Below are 13109 nucleotides of genomic sequence, written 5' to 3'. Positions count from 1 at the left end.
AGGCAGGAAAGTTGTTCCCACTGGTAGGTGAGACTAGAATTAGGGGACATGGCCTCAAGATTCAGGGGAGTAGATTTAGGACGGAGATGAGGAGGAACTGCTTTTCCCAGAGAGTGGCGAATCTGTGGAATTCTCTGCCCAATGAAGCAGTGGAGGCTGCCTCAGTAAATATATTTAAGACAAGGTTGTATAGATTTTTGCACAGTAGGGGGATTATGGGTTATGGGGAAAAGGCAGGTAGGTGGAGATGAGTCCATGGCCAGATCAGCCATGATCTTATTGAATGGTGGAGCAGGCTCGACGGGCCAGATGGCCGACTCATGTTCTTATGTAACCAATAAAAAATGATAATTCAAGGTTCATGAATTCAGATAATGTGCTGCCAGCTCAGTTTTGACAAGTTTTTGCATAAGGAGACCCTCAGCAGCAGTCTCATGAGAGGCAGAGAGGGGTTCCAATCTTGTCAAAACCGACAGGGTCCAATCTTCACCCTATCAGATATGCTTGCTCCAAGTTAAATGTGAACTGTACTCCGGGAGAGTAGAAATATGATTTTACGAGCACTGCTTTTATAATTCGTTCCAATATAGAGATTATCTGACAACATTTAATCCGTTAAAACAATTTTCTCTCTCACTCCCACACGAAAGGCAAGTCGCATTCAACAGAAAGCAATTCTGGGCTCTCTGTGTTCTGTTGTTGAAGAAGGGTATTTGTCATCATAGATCTGGTGGGAGTAGTTTGGGTCATCACAGAGTGAAGCTCCCTCCGAACCATCCCATCACACACTCCCGGGGTCAGACACAGAGTGAAGCTCCCTCCGCACCGTCCCATCACACACTCCCAGGGTCAGACACAGAGTGAAGCTCCCTCCGCACCGTCCCATCACACACTCCCAGGGTCAGACACAGAGTGAAGCTCCCTCCGCACCGTCCCATCTCACACTCCCGGGGTCAGACACAGAGTGAATCTCCCTCCGCACCGTCCCATCACACACTCCCGGGGTCAGACACAGAGTGAAGCTCCCTCCACACCGTCCCATCACACACTCCCGGGGTCAGACACAGAGTGAAACTCCCTCCACACCGTCCCATCACACACTCCCGGGGTCAGTCACAGAGTGAAGCTCCCTCCGCACCGTCCCATCACACACTCCCGGGGTCAGACACAGAGTGAAGCTCCCTCCGCACCGTCCCATCACACACTCCCGGGGTCAGACACAGAGTGAAGCTCCCTCCGCACCGTCCCATCTCACACTCCCGGGGTCAGACACAGAGTGAAGCTCCCTCCACACCGTCCCATCACACACTCCCGGGGTCGGACACAGAGTGAAGCTCCCTCCGCACCGTCCCATCTCACACTCCCGGGGTCAGACACAGAGTGAAGCTCCCTCCGCACCGTCCCATCACACACTCCCGAGCTGTTCTGTTATCTCGAGATCAGGTATCTGTGGGATGGAGTCCTTTGGCAACTTATGTCTGTCGACTAATATTCCCTCTGAGGGGTACATGTGTGTGTGTGCATGCACACACGTCTTTTGCTACTAGCGCACGAAGGAATTTAAACTGCACATAAGAGGTTATCACTCTCTACCTCGTCGGCCTGTTCAGTATATTTCATTATAGTACACCATCACATTTCCTTTTCCGGTTTTTGATGTGGATAGTGTTGACAGCGTGGAGTTTGTGATGATTTGTCTGCAAATTTTAGAACTGGCTTACTTATACTTTTTTTTATTGAAGAAATTATTGATTCACTACGGTCGGATTCCAAAGAAGCAAAGGGCGTGAAGCACAAAAGAACTGTGAGTTCATTTAAAGCAGAATGGCTTAACGAAACAGTAGAAGCTGCTACACCGAAAGCTCGTGAGGTCAGGAACGTACAGCTACAAGAAATATTTATGTACAATACGGAAACTAGTGCTACCGGCGCGTATTGTCATGAGGCAAAAGTTGCTGGAGAATTTGCAAGCAGGAAGAAGTGGAGTGATATTTGGACACTTGGCTTTTTAAAGCGTCATTTAGCAAGTAAATCACCTGTGGACGGCGTGCAAAAGCTCTGACAAGAAAATCCTTCATTACCCTCTACATGTTTTGTGTCACTGCAGATGAACGAGAGCAAAAACGATCAAACCCAAAGGAGATCAAAGTTCTTACAATGTTTTGCTAGCTGTTAAAATGAATACCTCTACATATAAAATAGAGTGTGCACATGTCACTAGGCAAAAAATTGCACAGCACAAGACTTTTCCGCACACTGGTCATTAGAAATTACGGGAATATTGCTGTTGATAGTAAATCATTCCCTCTGCCTTTCCCATCACTCCCAGAAGACTCGGTGTGTATCTCAGGTCAGGTTCCCTCTGGCCTATTACAGTCGGTCTGATTCTCGATGAGACTGGCATCACACTCATTAAAATTTCCTCAGTTTTAGATCTTTAATGTGTCGACAAGCTGGCTGCCGGGCGACGCCGTGGACCTCCTCAGGTAGTAAAGCCTTGCTCCTAGGCCCGACATGGCGCACCATGGCAGCCCTCACTTACACTAGCAGCGGGAGTCCCACTCCTGGGATCTACTGTTACACAGTGGCAACCCTGCTCCTACCCTAACACCGCGAAGCCGCGCTTCTAACGCACTCTGGGAAAAACCTCCGCCCGCCGCGCTATTGCACCGAAGCCTCACGCCTAGGCCCGACCCGAGGCGAGCACAGACACACCCGCTCGGGCAGTCCGTTGCCGGGGGAGGACACCCCACCCCGGTGGCAACCAAATTGGCCGCCAATACGCCCCGGCGTTCAGCAAAAAGTCAACATGTAATTTGTGGCTGCCAGTTTCCTTGTGTGCTGCTCATTTGTTTCAGGCTGCATCTTGGGAGGGGAGATGGATGGTTGGGTGGGTGGATTCGGCCTGTTGCCTGGCTGGTCCAAATTGAGGCCTCGTCGTCATGGCAACCGTCCAATATCTCTCTCTCTTTCTCCCCCGGAGAGCTGAGGAAGGGTGTTGAGCGTGGGGATCACCTCCCCACCCACAGACCAACGAGATCTTCGATCACACTCTGGGTCGGGAGGGGGAGGAGTAAAGAGGTTTCAAGTTCAGACCCTTCTTTGGAAACGGGGCCTGGGCTGCCTCCACGGCCCCCCCCCACTCCGGGGTCTATGGTGGGCGTTGGTGGGGGAGGTTGAGATGGTTCTTCAACCCAACCCCCACCGAGGGCCAGTTTCAACTGGACAGTAAGGGAAGCCTCCATCTCCTGTCCTTGACTACCCTACTATTTAGTGGGGGTGGGGGGAGATTTATGGAGGGGACAGGACAGGCATGAGGGCACTGTGTTTTGGTGCACTGGGGTTGGGGGAATAGGGGGGAGGTGTTCAAACCAGGTGACGGCCTACTAAGGGCTGGAGGGCGTCAAGGGGGGCTAAAGTTGGCTCTGGGATTGGTGACGCCAACAGGAAGTGAATGAACCTTCGTGGGTACCACCCCTCCCTCTCTCCCCCCCCCCACCCACAAGACCCATCCTTCAGCCCTGGGGGAGCTGAGCAGCTGGGGAGGAGGGTCGCTGTTGGGAAGATCCTGACTCCACCCTCCCCGACAGGGAACAGGCAACGGCTGGGAGGCGGGAGGCCTGAAGTGACCAGGGGGTCCCCATCCATGGGGGATCCGGAATCGCAATCCCCAGGTAGCCCAGGATCCGAAGCCATTCAGGACTGGTGGGGCGGGGCCCAGTTGACTGGGAATCCGAAGGTGACCAGGATCCGAAACCGTACGGGAACCGGGAGGCCCCGGGGAAACCAGAAACCCTGACACCCACCCACCCCTCCCAGGGGCCTGGACCTTGGCTTTTCCTTTGGGATCGGGGCCTCAGAAGCCGGTGATATAGCAGTAGGCCTCCAGGCTGGACAGGACGATGTACGCGAGCCAGAGTAGGATGAAGAAGGCCGAGGTGCAGAGCTTGGGCAGCCACGGGCCCCCGAGCTCGCCCCCGATATCCCGGCGACGGCGGCACAGCAGGGTGGTGATGGCGACGAAGGCAAAGATGGTGAAGATGGTGACGGAGAAGGCCAGGTTTCCCGGGTCCACGCGGAAAGGCTGGCCCTTGGAGGCCCAGTAGATGGCGGACATGGTCCAGGCCACCCCAATGCCCAGGAAGACGTTGACGGCGTTGCTCCCCGTCACGTTGCTGATGGACGCGTCGGCGAACTGGTCCTGGACGGCTGCCACCTTACTGGCAAACGTGTCTGTATGGGAGGGGGCAGAAAGAGAGGGGGGCATTAGTGTCGTGGAAATGGGGGAAATGCTAGGGGGAGGGGGCGATGGTGAAAGAGAGACAGAGGGGTCAGAGAGAGGGGGAGAGAGCGCGGGGGGGGGGTCCAGAGGGGGAGGGATGGCGGGACAGAGAGCTGCAAACCAGAGGTGTCTGGAGGTGTGGAAAGAGGGAGAATGAAACGGGGGGGGGCTGGAGGGGGAGAGAGAGGTGGGGGCCAGAGGGGGAGAGGGAAGGGAGGGGGGTTGAGAGGGGAGTGGGAGGCTGGAGGGGAGAGGGCAGGCAGGGAGAGAGGTAGTGGGAACTGAATGGGGGGGGAGATGGGGAGGGAATAAACCGGGGGGAGAGAGGGAATGGGAACCGAAGGAAGAAGGGAGAGAGAAAGAGAAATGGGGGCCGGGGGAGAGAGGGAACCGGGGGGGGGGGAGGGGAGAGAGGGAGGGAGGGGAGAGAGGGAGGGAGAGAGAGAGAGATATATCTATCTACCTATCTATCAGGGGAGAGAGGGAACCGGAGGTGGGGGAGAGAGAGATGAGGGCCAGGGAGGGTGGGAACTGAGGGGGGGGGGAAGAGAGAGAGAGATGGGGGCCAGGGGAGGGAGGGAACTGAGGGGGGGAAGAGAGAGAGAGATGGGGGCCAGGGAAGGGAGGGAACTGAGGGGGGTGGAAGAGAGAGAGAGATGGGGGCGAGGGGAGGATGGGAACTGAGGGGGGGAAGAGAGAGAGAGATGGGGGCCAGGGGAGGGTGGGAACTGAGGGGGGGAAGAGAGAGAGAGATGGGGGCCTGGGGAGGGAGGGAACTGAGAGGGGGGAAGAGAGAGAGAGATGGGGGCCTGGGAAAGAGGGAACCGGGGGGGGAGGGGAGAGAGGGAGGGAGAGAGAGAGATATATCTATCTACCTATCTATCAGGGGAGAGAGGGAACTGGAGGAGGTGGGGGAGAGAGAGATGAGGGCCAGGGAGGGTGGGAACTGAGGGGGGGGGAAGAGAGAGAGATGGGGGCCTGGGGAGGGAGGGAACTGAGGGGGGGAAGAGAGAGAGAGATGGGGGCCAGGCGAGGGAGGGAACTGAGGGGGGGGGGAAGAGAGAGAGAGATGGGGGCCTGGGGAGGGAGGGAACTGAGGGGGGGAAGAGAGAGAGAGATGGGGGCCAGGGGAGGGTGGGAACTGAGGGGGGCGGGGAAGAGAGAGAGAGATGGGGGCCTGGGGAGGGAGGGAACTGAGGGGGGGGAAGAGAGAGAGAGATGGGGGCCTGGGGAGGGTGGGAACTGAGGGGGGGGAAGAGAGAGAGAGATGGGGGCCAGGGGAGGGTGGGAACTGAGGGGGGGGAAGAGAGAGAGAGATGGGGGCCAGGGGAGGGTGGGAACTGAGGAGGAGGAGGAAGAGAGAGATGGGGGCCAAGGGAGAGAGGGAACCGAGGTGGGGGGGGAGAGAGGGAATGGGAACCGGAGAGAGATAGAGTAGTCTTAGTGGGAGAGCGACGAGGCAGGCTGAGCAAGTGCCATTAGACTATTTAGGGAGAAAAGAAAACATTTGGAGAGTTACTCGGACAGGAACGGCCAGACGTGAGTAGCTCAGACGCGCAGCGTGCAGCCCTGCCTGCAGCAGGTTGGGTCAAGGGCCCGCTAGTCCAGTGTACGTCTCCGTGGAGGCTTCCCTGGCCACCCTCAGAGACTGGTGTGTAATATTTCCAGATTTCCCAGTGTTGCTCACTGCACACCTCTTCCTGCTTTCGATACCTGGCCCACACACATCTCTTGCCGGCTTGAAGACTCTGCAGTCTCCTGACAGCTCAACAGTCCCACTCGGCAAACTTGGAAATATCGCACGGCAGAGCAGCAAAGAACCCCGCCCAGGGGGAGGCCCTTCGGCCCGTCAGGTCTGTGCTAGACGACACCAAAATTATGCTCATCCCTTCTGCCTTCATGTGATCCATCTCCCTCCGTACCCCACAGGCACGTGTGACCGTTCAAAAGGATCCTGCCATCTCTGTGCCCACCACCACGCCTGGCAGCCCCTTCCGGGCATCGACCACGCCACATAAAGAGACACTTCCTTCGTAAATTTTGTCCCTCCTCTCATCTTAAGTGGAACACTCAGTGAAGAAATGGCTAATACCAAGGGGTACAATTTTAGGGTGACCGGAGGAAAGTATAGGCAGGCTGTTAGAGGCAAATCCTTTCCACAGAGAGTGGTGTGTGTGTGTGTGTGTGTGTGTAACACCCTGCCAGGGGTGGTGATCGAGGCAGATACATTAGAGATATTTAAGAGACTCGTAGATAGGCACAGGGATGATAGAAACGTGGAGGGCTGTGCGGGAGGGAGGGGTCAGATTGATCTTAGTGCACGTTAAAGTGTCAACACATTGTGGGTCAAAGGCCTGTACTGTTGTAATTCCTAAGCTACGCTTCTCCACAGTAAACACACATACACAAGAAACGTTTCATTTGCCAGTCTCCTGAGCCTCCAAACTGATTTTAAGGGGACCTATTCTTTCCTTAGTCCCCAGTTAATAAGAACATAAGAAATAGGAGCAGGAGTCGGCCATCTGGCCCGTCGAGCCTGCTCCGCCATTCAATAAGATCATGGCTGATCTGGCCATGGACTCATCTCCACCTACCTGCCTTTTCCCCTTAACCCTTAATTCCCCATCTATGCAAAAATCTATCCAACCTTGTCTTAAATATATTTACTGAGGCAGCCTCCACTGTTTCACTGGGCAGAGAATTCCACAGATTCACCACTCTCTGGGAAAAGCAGTTCCTCCTCATCTCCGTCCTAAATCTACTCCCCCGAGTCTCGAGACTGTGTCCCCCTAGTTCTAGTCTCACCGACCAGTGGAAGCAAGTTCCCTGCTTCTATCTTATTTATCCCTTTCATAATTTTATATGCTTCTATACGTTTATATAGCTTCCCTCTTTGCTCCCTCGGAGGATTCTTCCTTCTGCAAAGAGCTAGAAGAGGGTGGATGGGTTGAATGGCCTCCACTGTCCCATGTGGATCTGCTGATGGAAGAACCCTTCCCCAGCTGGAGTGTCAAGATTAAACAGTCTGCCTGGCTGGGGGAGATAGAGTTACCGCTCTGTGGGCCAAGCCAGGAGGAATCTATTTATATCTCAGAACATAAACTGTTTATTTTAGAAGCTCGGGCATGTTGTGCCAGGCAGGGCGTTGAGGGAGAGACCTTAACCACCTGACAGAATGTAGAACGTGGAACAGTACAGGCCATTCGGCCCACAATGCCGTGCTGACCGTTTAGCCTGCCCCGAGATCAATCGAGCACTTCCCTCCCCACGTGGTCACCTTTGATCCACGGCACAGCGGCCAATTCAAGATTATCTAATGATTCGAGATTCAGCCTGGCTTAAGGTCATTTCCGGTACCCAAGTGTAAAGGTGAACACCGAGCAGAGATTGATTAAATATCCAGTAAGGTGTCTTGTGTCACTGGTCCTCCGGTGTCGGAGGGTTTGGAGGCTCGTGTGCCTCAGTGACCCGGAGAGCTATGTTGGTTGGGGTCAGGGTTTTGTGCTTTGGCGCTTGGTAGACAGGGTCAAAGGGTAGAGGTCAGACTGAGAGTGGCCCACCGGTCCTCCAGGTTCAGGGCTAACAACCCTGACTGGTCAAACAAAACTGTTACGGAAACAGCGGTGAAGAATCTTCTAAAATCCGAGTGCGACGGTTTTCCCGAGTCTCCAGCCGGGACCTGCGTGACTGACAGTGGCGAAAACCGAGAGGAAGCCCTGAGATGGAGGGCCTCCATTGGGGCCCGAAATGCCGGCGGTTTTACCAGGCAGCAAGTAAGTCACCGATGCCAATTACCTGGGTCAGGTTAAAAAAGATTTATATTAGAGCGTCAGAAGCGTGTTGAAATCTGGGACACTGGGAGAAGTTCCAATGTTAGGAGCTCTGCCGAGAGTCTGAAGGTCGTGAGGTTAAGGGATACCGCAGGCTCCCGTTTCCTAGGTTGTTTAATGTCACTTCCAGTGCACAAGTGTAAAGGAGAACACAATATATTGATACTCCAGATCCGACGCATCACAAAAAAAAACCCACAAAAAGATAAAGAACACGATAATAATAAAAACACAATAAATATAAATACATAAAATAGCTTACACGCAGTACTGTGCTAAAGTCTTGGGCACATATATATCAGGTAGCTCGGGTACCGAACACTTTTACACAGCACAGTATATTGGTTAAAACAGCAGGGTGGCTGGGAAACAGAAATAAGAGACCACAAGACATAGGGGGCAGAATTAGGCCATTCAGCCCATCGAGTCTGCTCCACCATTTCACCATGGCTGATTCATTTTCCCTCTTAGCCCCCAGTCTCCTGCCTTCTCCCTGTATCCCTTCATGCCCTGACCGATCGGCAATCTATCAACCTCCAACCAGGTCGCCGGTTCGCTGACGGCTTGGACGAGGATGAAGAAAGGGGTTAGGAAGTTCAGGGGGCGAAGCGGAAATGGCCGCGCGCAGTGGAGAGTGAGGAGGTTTTCTAAAATCAGGAACTAGGTCGGGGCTGCCCACTCCCATGGCATACAAAAGGTTGGGATCTCCCTGAGCGAGACAGACCGGGGAATTAGGCCAAGAGCGGGCGAACAGATTAGGGAAGAGCAAAAAAATCGAATAGGTGTGGAAACTTGCAGGGAGCACAGTACAGGCCCTTCGGCCCACAATGTTGTGCTGACCCATTAACCCACTCCCAAATCAATCTAACCCTTCCCTTCCACATAGCCCCCATTTTTCTTTCATCCATGTGCCTGTCCAAGAGACTCTTAAATGTCCCTAATGTATCTGCCTCTCCCACCACACCCACTAGCCCACTCGGTGTAAAAAAACCTACCTCTGAAATACCCCCACCCCCCGTGCTTTCCTCCAATCACGTTAAATGTCCCCGCAGCCTTTGTCCGTCCAGGGAAAACGTTTCTGCTATTCGATCTACCTTGTAGGCCTCTCAGCCGCCTCCTCCCCAGAGAAAAGACGTAGAACGGCGGCGGAGGAGGATGAGGAGGAGGAGAAGAAGAAGAAGAAGAAGACCCTTAACTCAGAGTGGAGTCATCGGGACGCTGTCATGACTGTGTTTTTTCTTTGAGCAGGCTTTCTTATTTTTATGAGGCCGAGTTGCTAGCTCAATGCTCAACCGAGCACGGATGGAAAGCGTGCAAGGGGGCCGGCTGGAATCGAACTTGGGAGCCTTCGCTCCGAAGTTCGGCGCTGACGCCACTACACCACCAGCAGGAGGGTGGGGGGGGGGCAGTGATGAGGCATCCTGTAAATGTCAGGAGACAGGAGTGTGGGGGCGGGGTTTGTGAGGGAGGGGAGGACTCACCTGGGATGGAGGTCCCCAGGGCCACGAAGACGATGGCAGTGACGGAATTCTTGAGTCCGATCGTGCAGCCAAAGTGCTTGGCCAGGTCCCCCGTGATCGTTGTCAGAACCCCGATCAGCATGATCGAGACCACGAAGCAGGCCCAGCCGTTCAGGTACTCCGTGGGGGGCACGAAAGCGAAGAGAACCTTCCAGAACACCGTCAGGAAGTGCATGATGTAATCAAAGTAGGAGGGGAGCTGCTTCTCACTGGAGCCCCCGTCATCATTGTCTTCACCTGCAGGGGGCAGCAACGGCACAGGTCAGACACAGAGTGAAACTCCCTCCACACCGTCCCATCACACACTCCCGGGGTCAGACACAGAGTGAAACTCCCTCCACACCGTCCCATCACACACTCCCGGGGTCAGACACAGAGTGAAGCTCCCTCCACACCGTCCCATCACACACTCCCGGGGTCAGACAGAGTGAAACTCCCTCCACACCGTCCCATCACACACTCCCGGGGTCAGACACAGAGTGAAGCTCCCTCCACACCGTCCCATCACACACTCCCGGGGTCAGACACAGAGTGAAGCTCCCTCCACACCGTCCCATCACACACTCCCGGGGTCAGACACAGAGTGAAGCTCCCTCCACACCGTCCCATCACACACTCCCGGGGTCAGACACAGAGTGAAGCTCCCTCCACACCGTCCCATCACACACTCCCGGGGTCAGACACAGAGTGAAGCTCCCTCCACACCGTCCCATCACACACTCCCGGGGTCAGACACAGAGTGAAACTCCCTCCACACCGTCCCATCACACACTCCCGGGGTCAGACAGAGTGAAGCTCCCTCCACACCGTCCCATCACACACTCCCGGGGTCAGACAGAGTGAAACTCCACACCGTCCCATCACACACTCCCGGGGTCAGACACAGAGTGAAGCTCCCTCCACACTCCCGGGGTCAGACACAGAGTGAAACTCCCTCCACACCGTCCCATCACACACTCCCGGGGTCAGACACAGAGTGAAGCTCCCTCCACACCATCCCATCACACACTCCCGGGGTCAGACACAGAGTGAATCTCCCTCCACACCATCCCATCACACACTCCCGGGGTCAGACACAGAGTGAAGCTCCCTCCACACCGTCCCATCACACACTCCCGGGGTCAGACACAGAGCGAAACTCACTCCGCACCGTCCCATCACACACTCCCACTGCTGACAGACGGCGGGTTGGGTGGCTATTAAAACAACTGCTGTTTAGACAGCATGGTTTAAATGCAACCGCCTTGAGTACATTTAATCCTGGTAGGATCAATTAAGTGTCTGTGTCCAGTAATTACACAAATTTAATTAAGCCAGCAGGTATTGTATGCTGAGGCGACAACCAGCACCGTTAGCACAGTCATAACCAGGCAGCGTTCCTGGTTAACAGGAAGCGGTAATCAATAGACAATAGACAATAGGTGCAGGAGTAGGCCATTCGGCCCTTCGAGCCAGCACCACCATTCACTGTGATCATGGTTGATCATCCACAATCAGTATCCAGTTCCTGCCTTCTCCCCATATCCCTTGACTCTGCTATCTTTAAGAGCTCTATCTAACTCTTTCTTGAAAGCATCCAGCAAATTGGCCTCCACTGCCTTCTGAGACAGAGCATTCCACAGATCCACAACTCTCTGGGTGAAAAAGTTTTTCCTCAACTCCGTTCTAAATGGCCTACCCCTTATTCTTAAACTGTGGCCTCTGGTTCTGGACTCACCCATCAGCGGGAACATGCTTCCTGTCTCCAGCGTGTCCAATCCCTTAATAATCTTATATGTTTCAATCAGATCCCCTCTCATCCTTCTAAATTGCAGTGTATACAAGCCCAGTCGCTCCAATCTTTCAACATATGACAGTCCCACCATCCCGGGAATTAACCTTGTGAACCTACGCTGAACTCCCTCAATAGCAAGAATGTCCTTCCTCAAATTTGGAGACCAAAACTGCACACAGTACTCCAGGTGTGGTCTCCAAACTTCCATAGATGCGACCTGGCCCACCAGTTGTCAGGGGTGTAGAGGTCGGAGGGGGTTACAGAAACAGGGAGGGGTGTAGGGGCCAGAGGGGGTTACAGAGACGGGGAGGGGTTTACTGAGACGGGGGAGGGGTGTAGGGGGTCGGAGGGGTTTACGGAGATGGGGGATGGGTGTAGGGACTGGAGTGGGTTACAGAGATGGGAGGGGTGTAGGGACTGGAGTGGGTTACAGAGATGGGAGGGGTGTAGGGGTCGGAGGGGGTTACAGAGACGGTGAGGGATGTAGGGGCCGGAGGGGGTTACAGAGACAGGGAGGGGTGTAGGGGCCAGAGGGGGTTACAGAGACAGGGAGGGGTGTAGGGGCCAGAGGGGGTTACAGAGACAGGGAGGGGTGTAGGGGCCGGAGGGGGTTACAGAGACAGGGAGGGGTGTAGGGGCCGGAGGGGGTTACAGAGACGGGGAGGGTGTAGGGGCCGGAGGGGGTTACAGAGACAGGGAGGGGTGTAGGGGCCGGAGGGGGTTACGGAGACGGGGTGGGGTGTAGGGGCCGGAGGAGGTTACAGAGATGGAGAGGGTGTAGTGGCTGGAGGGGGTTACAGAGACGGGGAGGGGCGTGGGGGCCGGAGGGGGTTACGGAGACGGGGAGGGGCATGGGGGCCAGAGGGGGTTACGGAGACGGGGAGGGGCGTAGGTGGTTACAGAGATGGGGAGGGGCGTAGGGGCCGGAGGGGGTTACAGAGATGGGGAGGGGTGTAGGGGCAGGCCGGAGTCACAGAGACGGGGAGGGTTGTAGGGGCCAGAGGGGGTTACAGAGATGGGGAGGGGTGTAGGGATGGGAGGGTGGTTATAGTTCGAGAGGGGTTTGGGAGCCGGAGGGGGAAGGGGTTTAGAGTGGGAGAGGAGTTTACGTGGCCGTGTTGCAGAGACAGGACGGTGTGTATCGACTGGAGGGTTTGAAGCAGTGTGGGTGACGGGAGCTTGCAGTGTTGCTGAGATTGGTCCGACAGTACTGAGTGGAAAATCTCTGAAAACCCTCTGAGGAATTGACACAGTGCACGGTGCCAAGGTTTTGCCACGCTCTCCCTGAATGCCCGTGGGGGTGGGGGGGTGGGGAGCGGGCGCAGAGCAGCTGGTGTTTTCTGAGGCACAGCTGGTGTTTTGAACCAGCAACTCTCACCGCAACACAACGGGGCCCTTTTAAGGCAGGCTCCCCGCCTGGCAAACGGGGAACTCCAGCCCGGGCCCCGTCCGCTCAGCCTGAAGGAACTCGACACCATCTGGCGGAGCGCGGCCCCAGAGTCGCCCCGGTCGCGGACTTGCTGGGCGGGGCGTTGGGTTCCACGGGCTCCCTGGCTTCTGGGGAACAAGTGTCAGCGATGACGCGGTTTAATCAGGCTCACCCCGTAATTAAAAAGGAGAAAGCCCTGTTGGGGGGGCGCAGACGCCAAGTTAACATTTTGGGGTCAGTGACAAGGAGAAAGACCAAACGAGTTCAAAGGTGA

The 13109-nt window shown here is 55.3% G+C and overlaps 1 protein-coding gene across 2 annotated transcripts in view; it reads right to left on the bottom strand.

The window, feature by feature from the left end:
* Positions 1-1726: 1726 nt before the first annotated feature.
* LOC134339728 (sodium/calcium exchanger 1-like) overlaps positions 1727-13109 on the bottom strand; it is a 107563-nt gene continuing 96180 nt past the window's right edge. For both annotated transcript variants that reach the window (XM_063036452.1, XM_063036451.1), the window contains exons 6-7: positions 9594-9869; positions 1727-4233 (exon numbers count right to left, since the gene is read on the bottom strand). In XM_063036452.1, the coding sequence (XP_062892522.1) occupies positions 3857-4233; positions 9594-9869 (653 nt within the window). In that variant the 3' untranslated portion in view covers positions 1727-3856. The remainder of the gene's footprint in view (positions 4234-9593; positions 9870-13109) is intronic.

Source organism: Mobula hypostoma, chromosome 30 (assembly GCF_963921235.1).
Source record: "Mobula hypostoma chromosome 30, sMobHyp1.1, whole genome shotgun sequence".
NCBI classification, from domain to species: domain Eukaryota; kingdom Metazoa; phylum Chordata; class Chondrichthyes; order Myliobatiformes; family Myliobatidae; genus Mobula; species Mobula hypostoma.
This window is presented reverse-complemented; position numbering and strand designations above follow the sequence as displayed.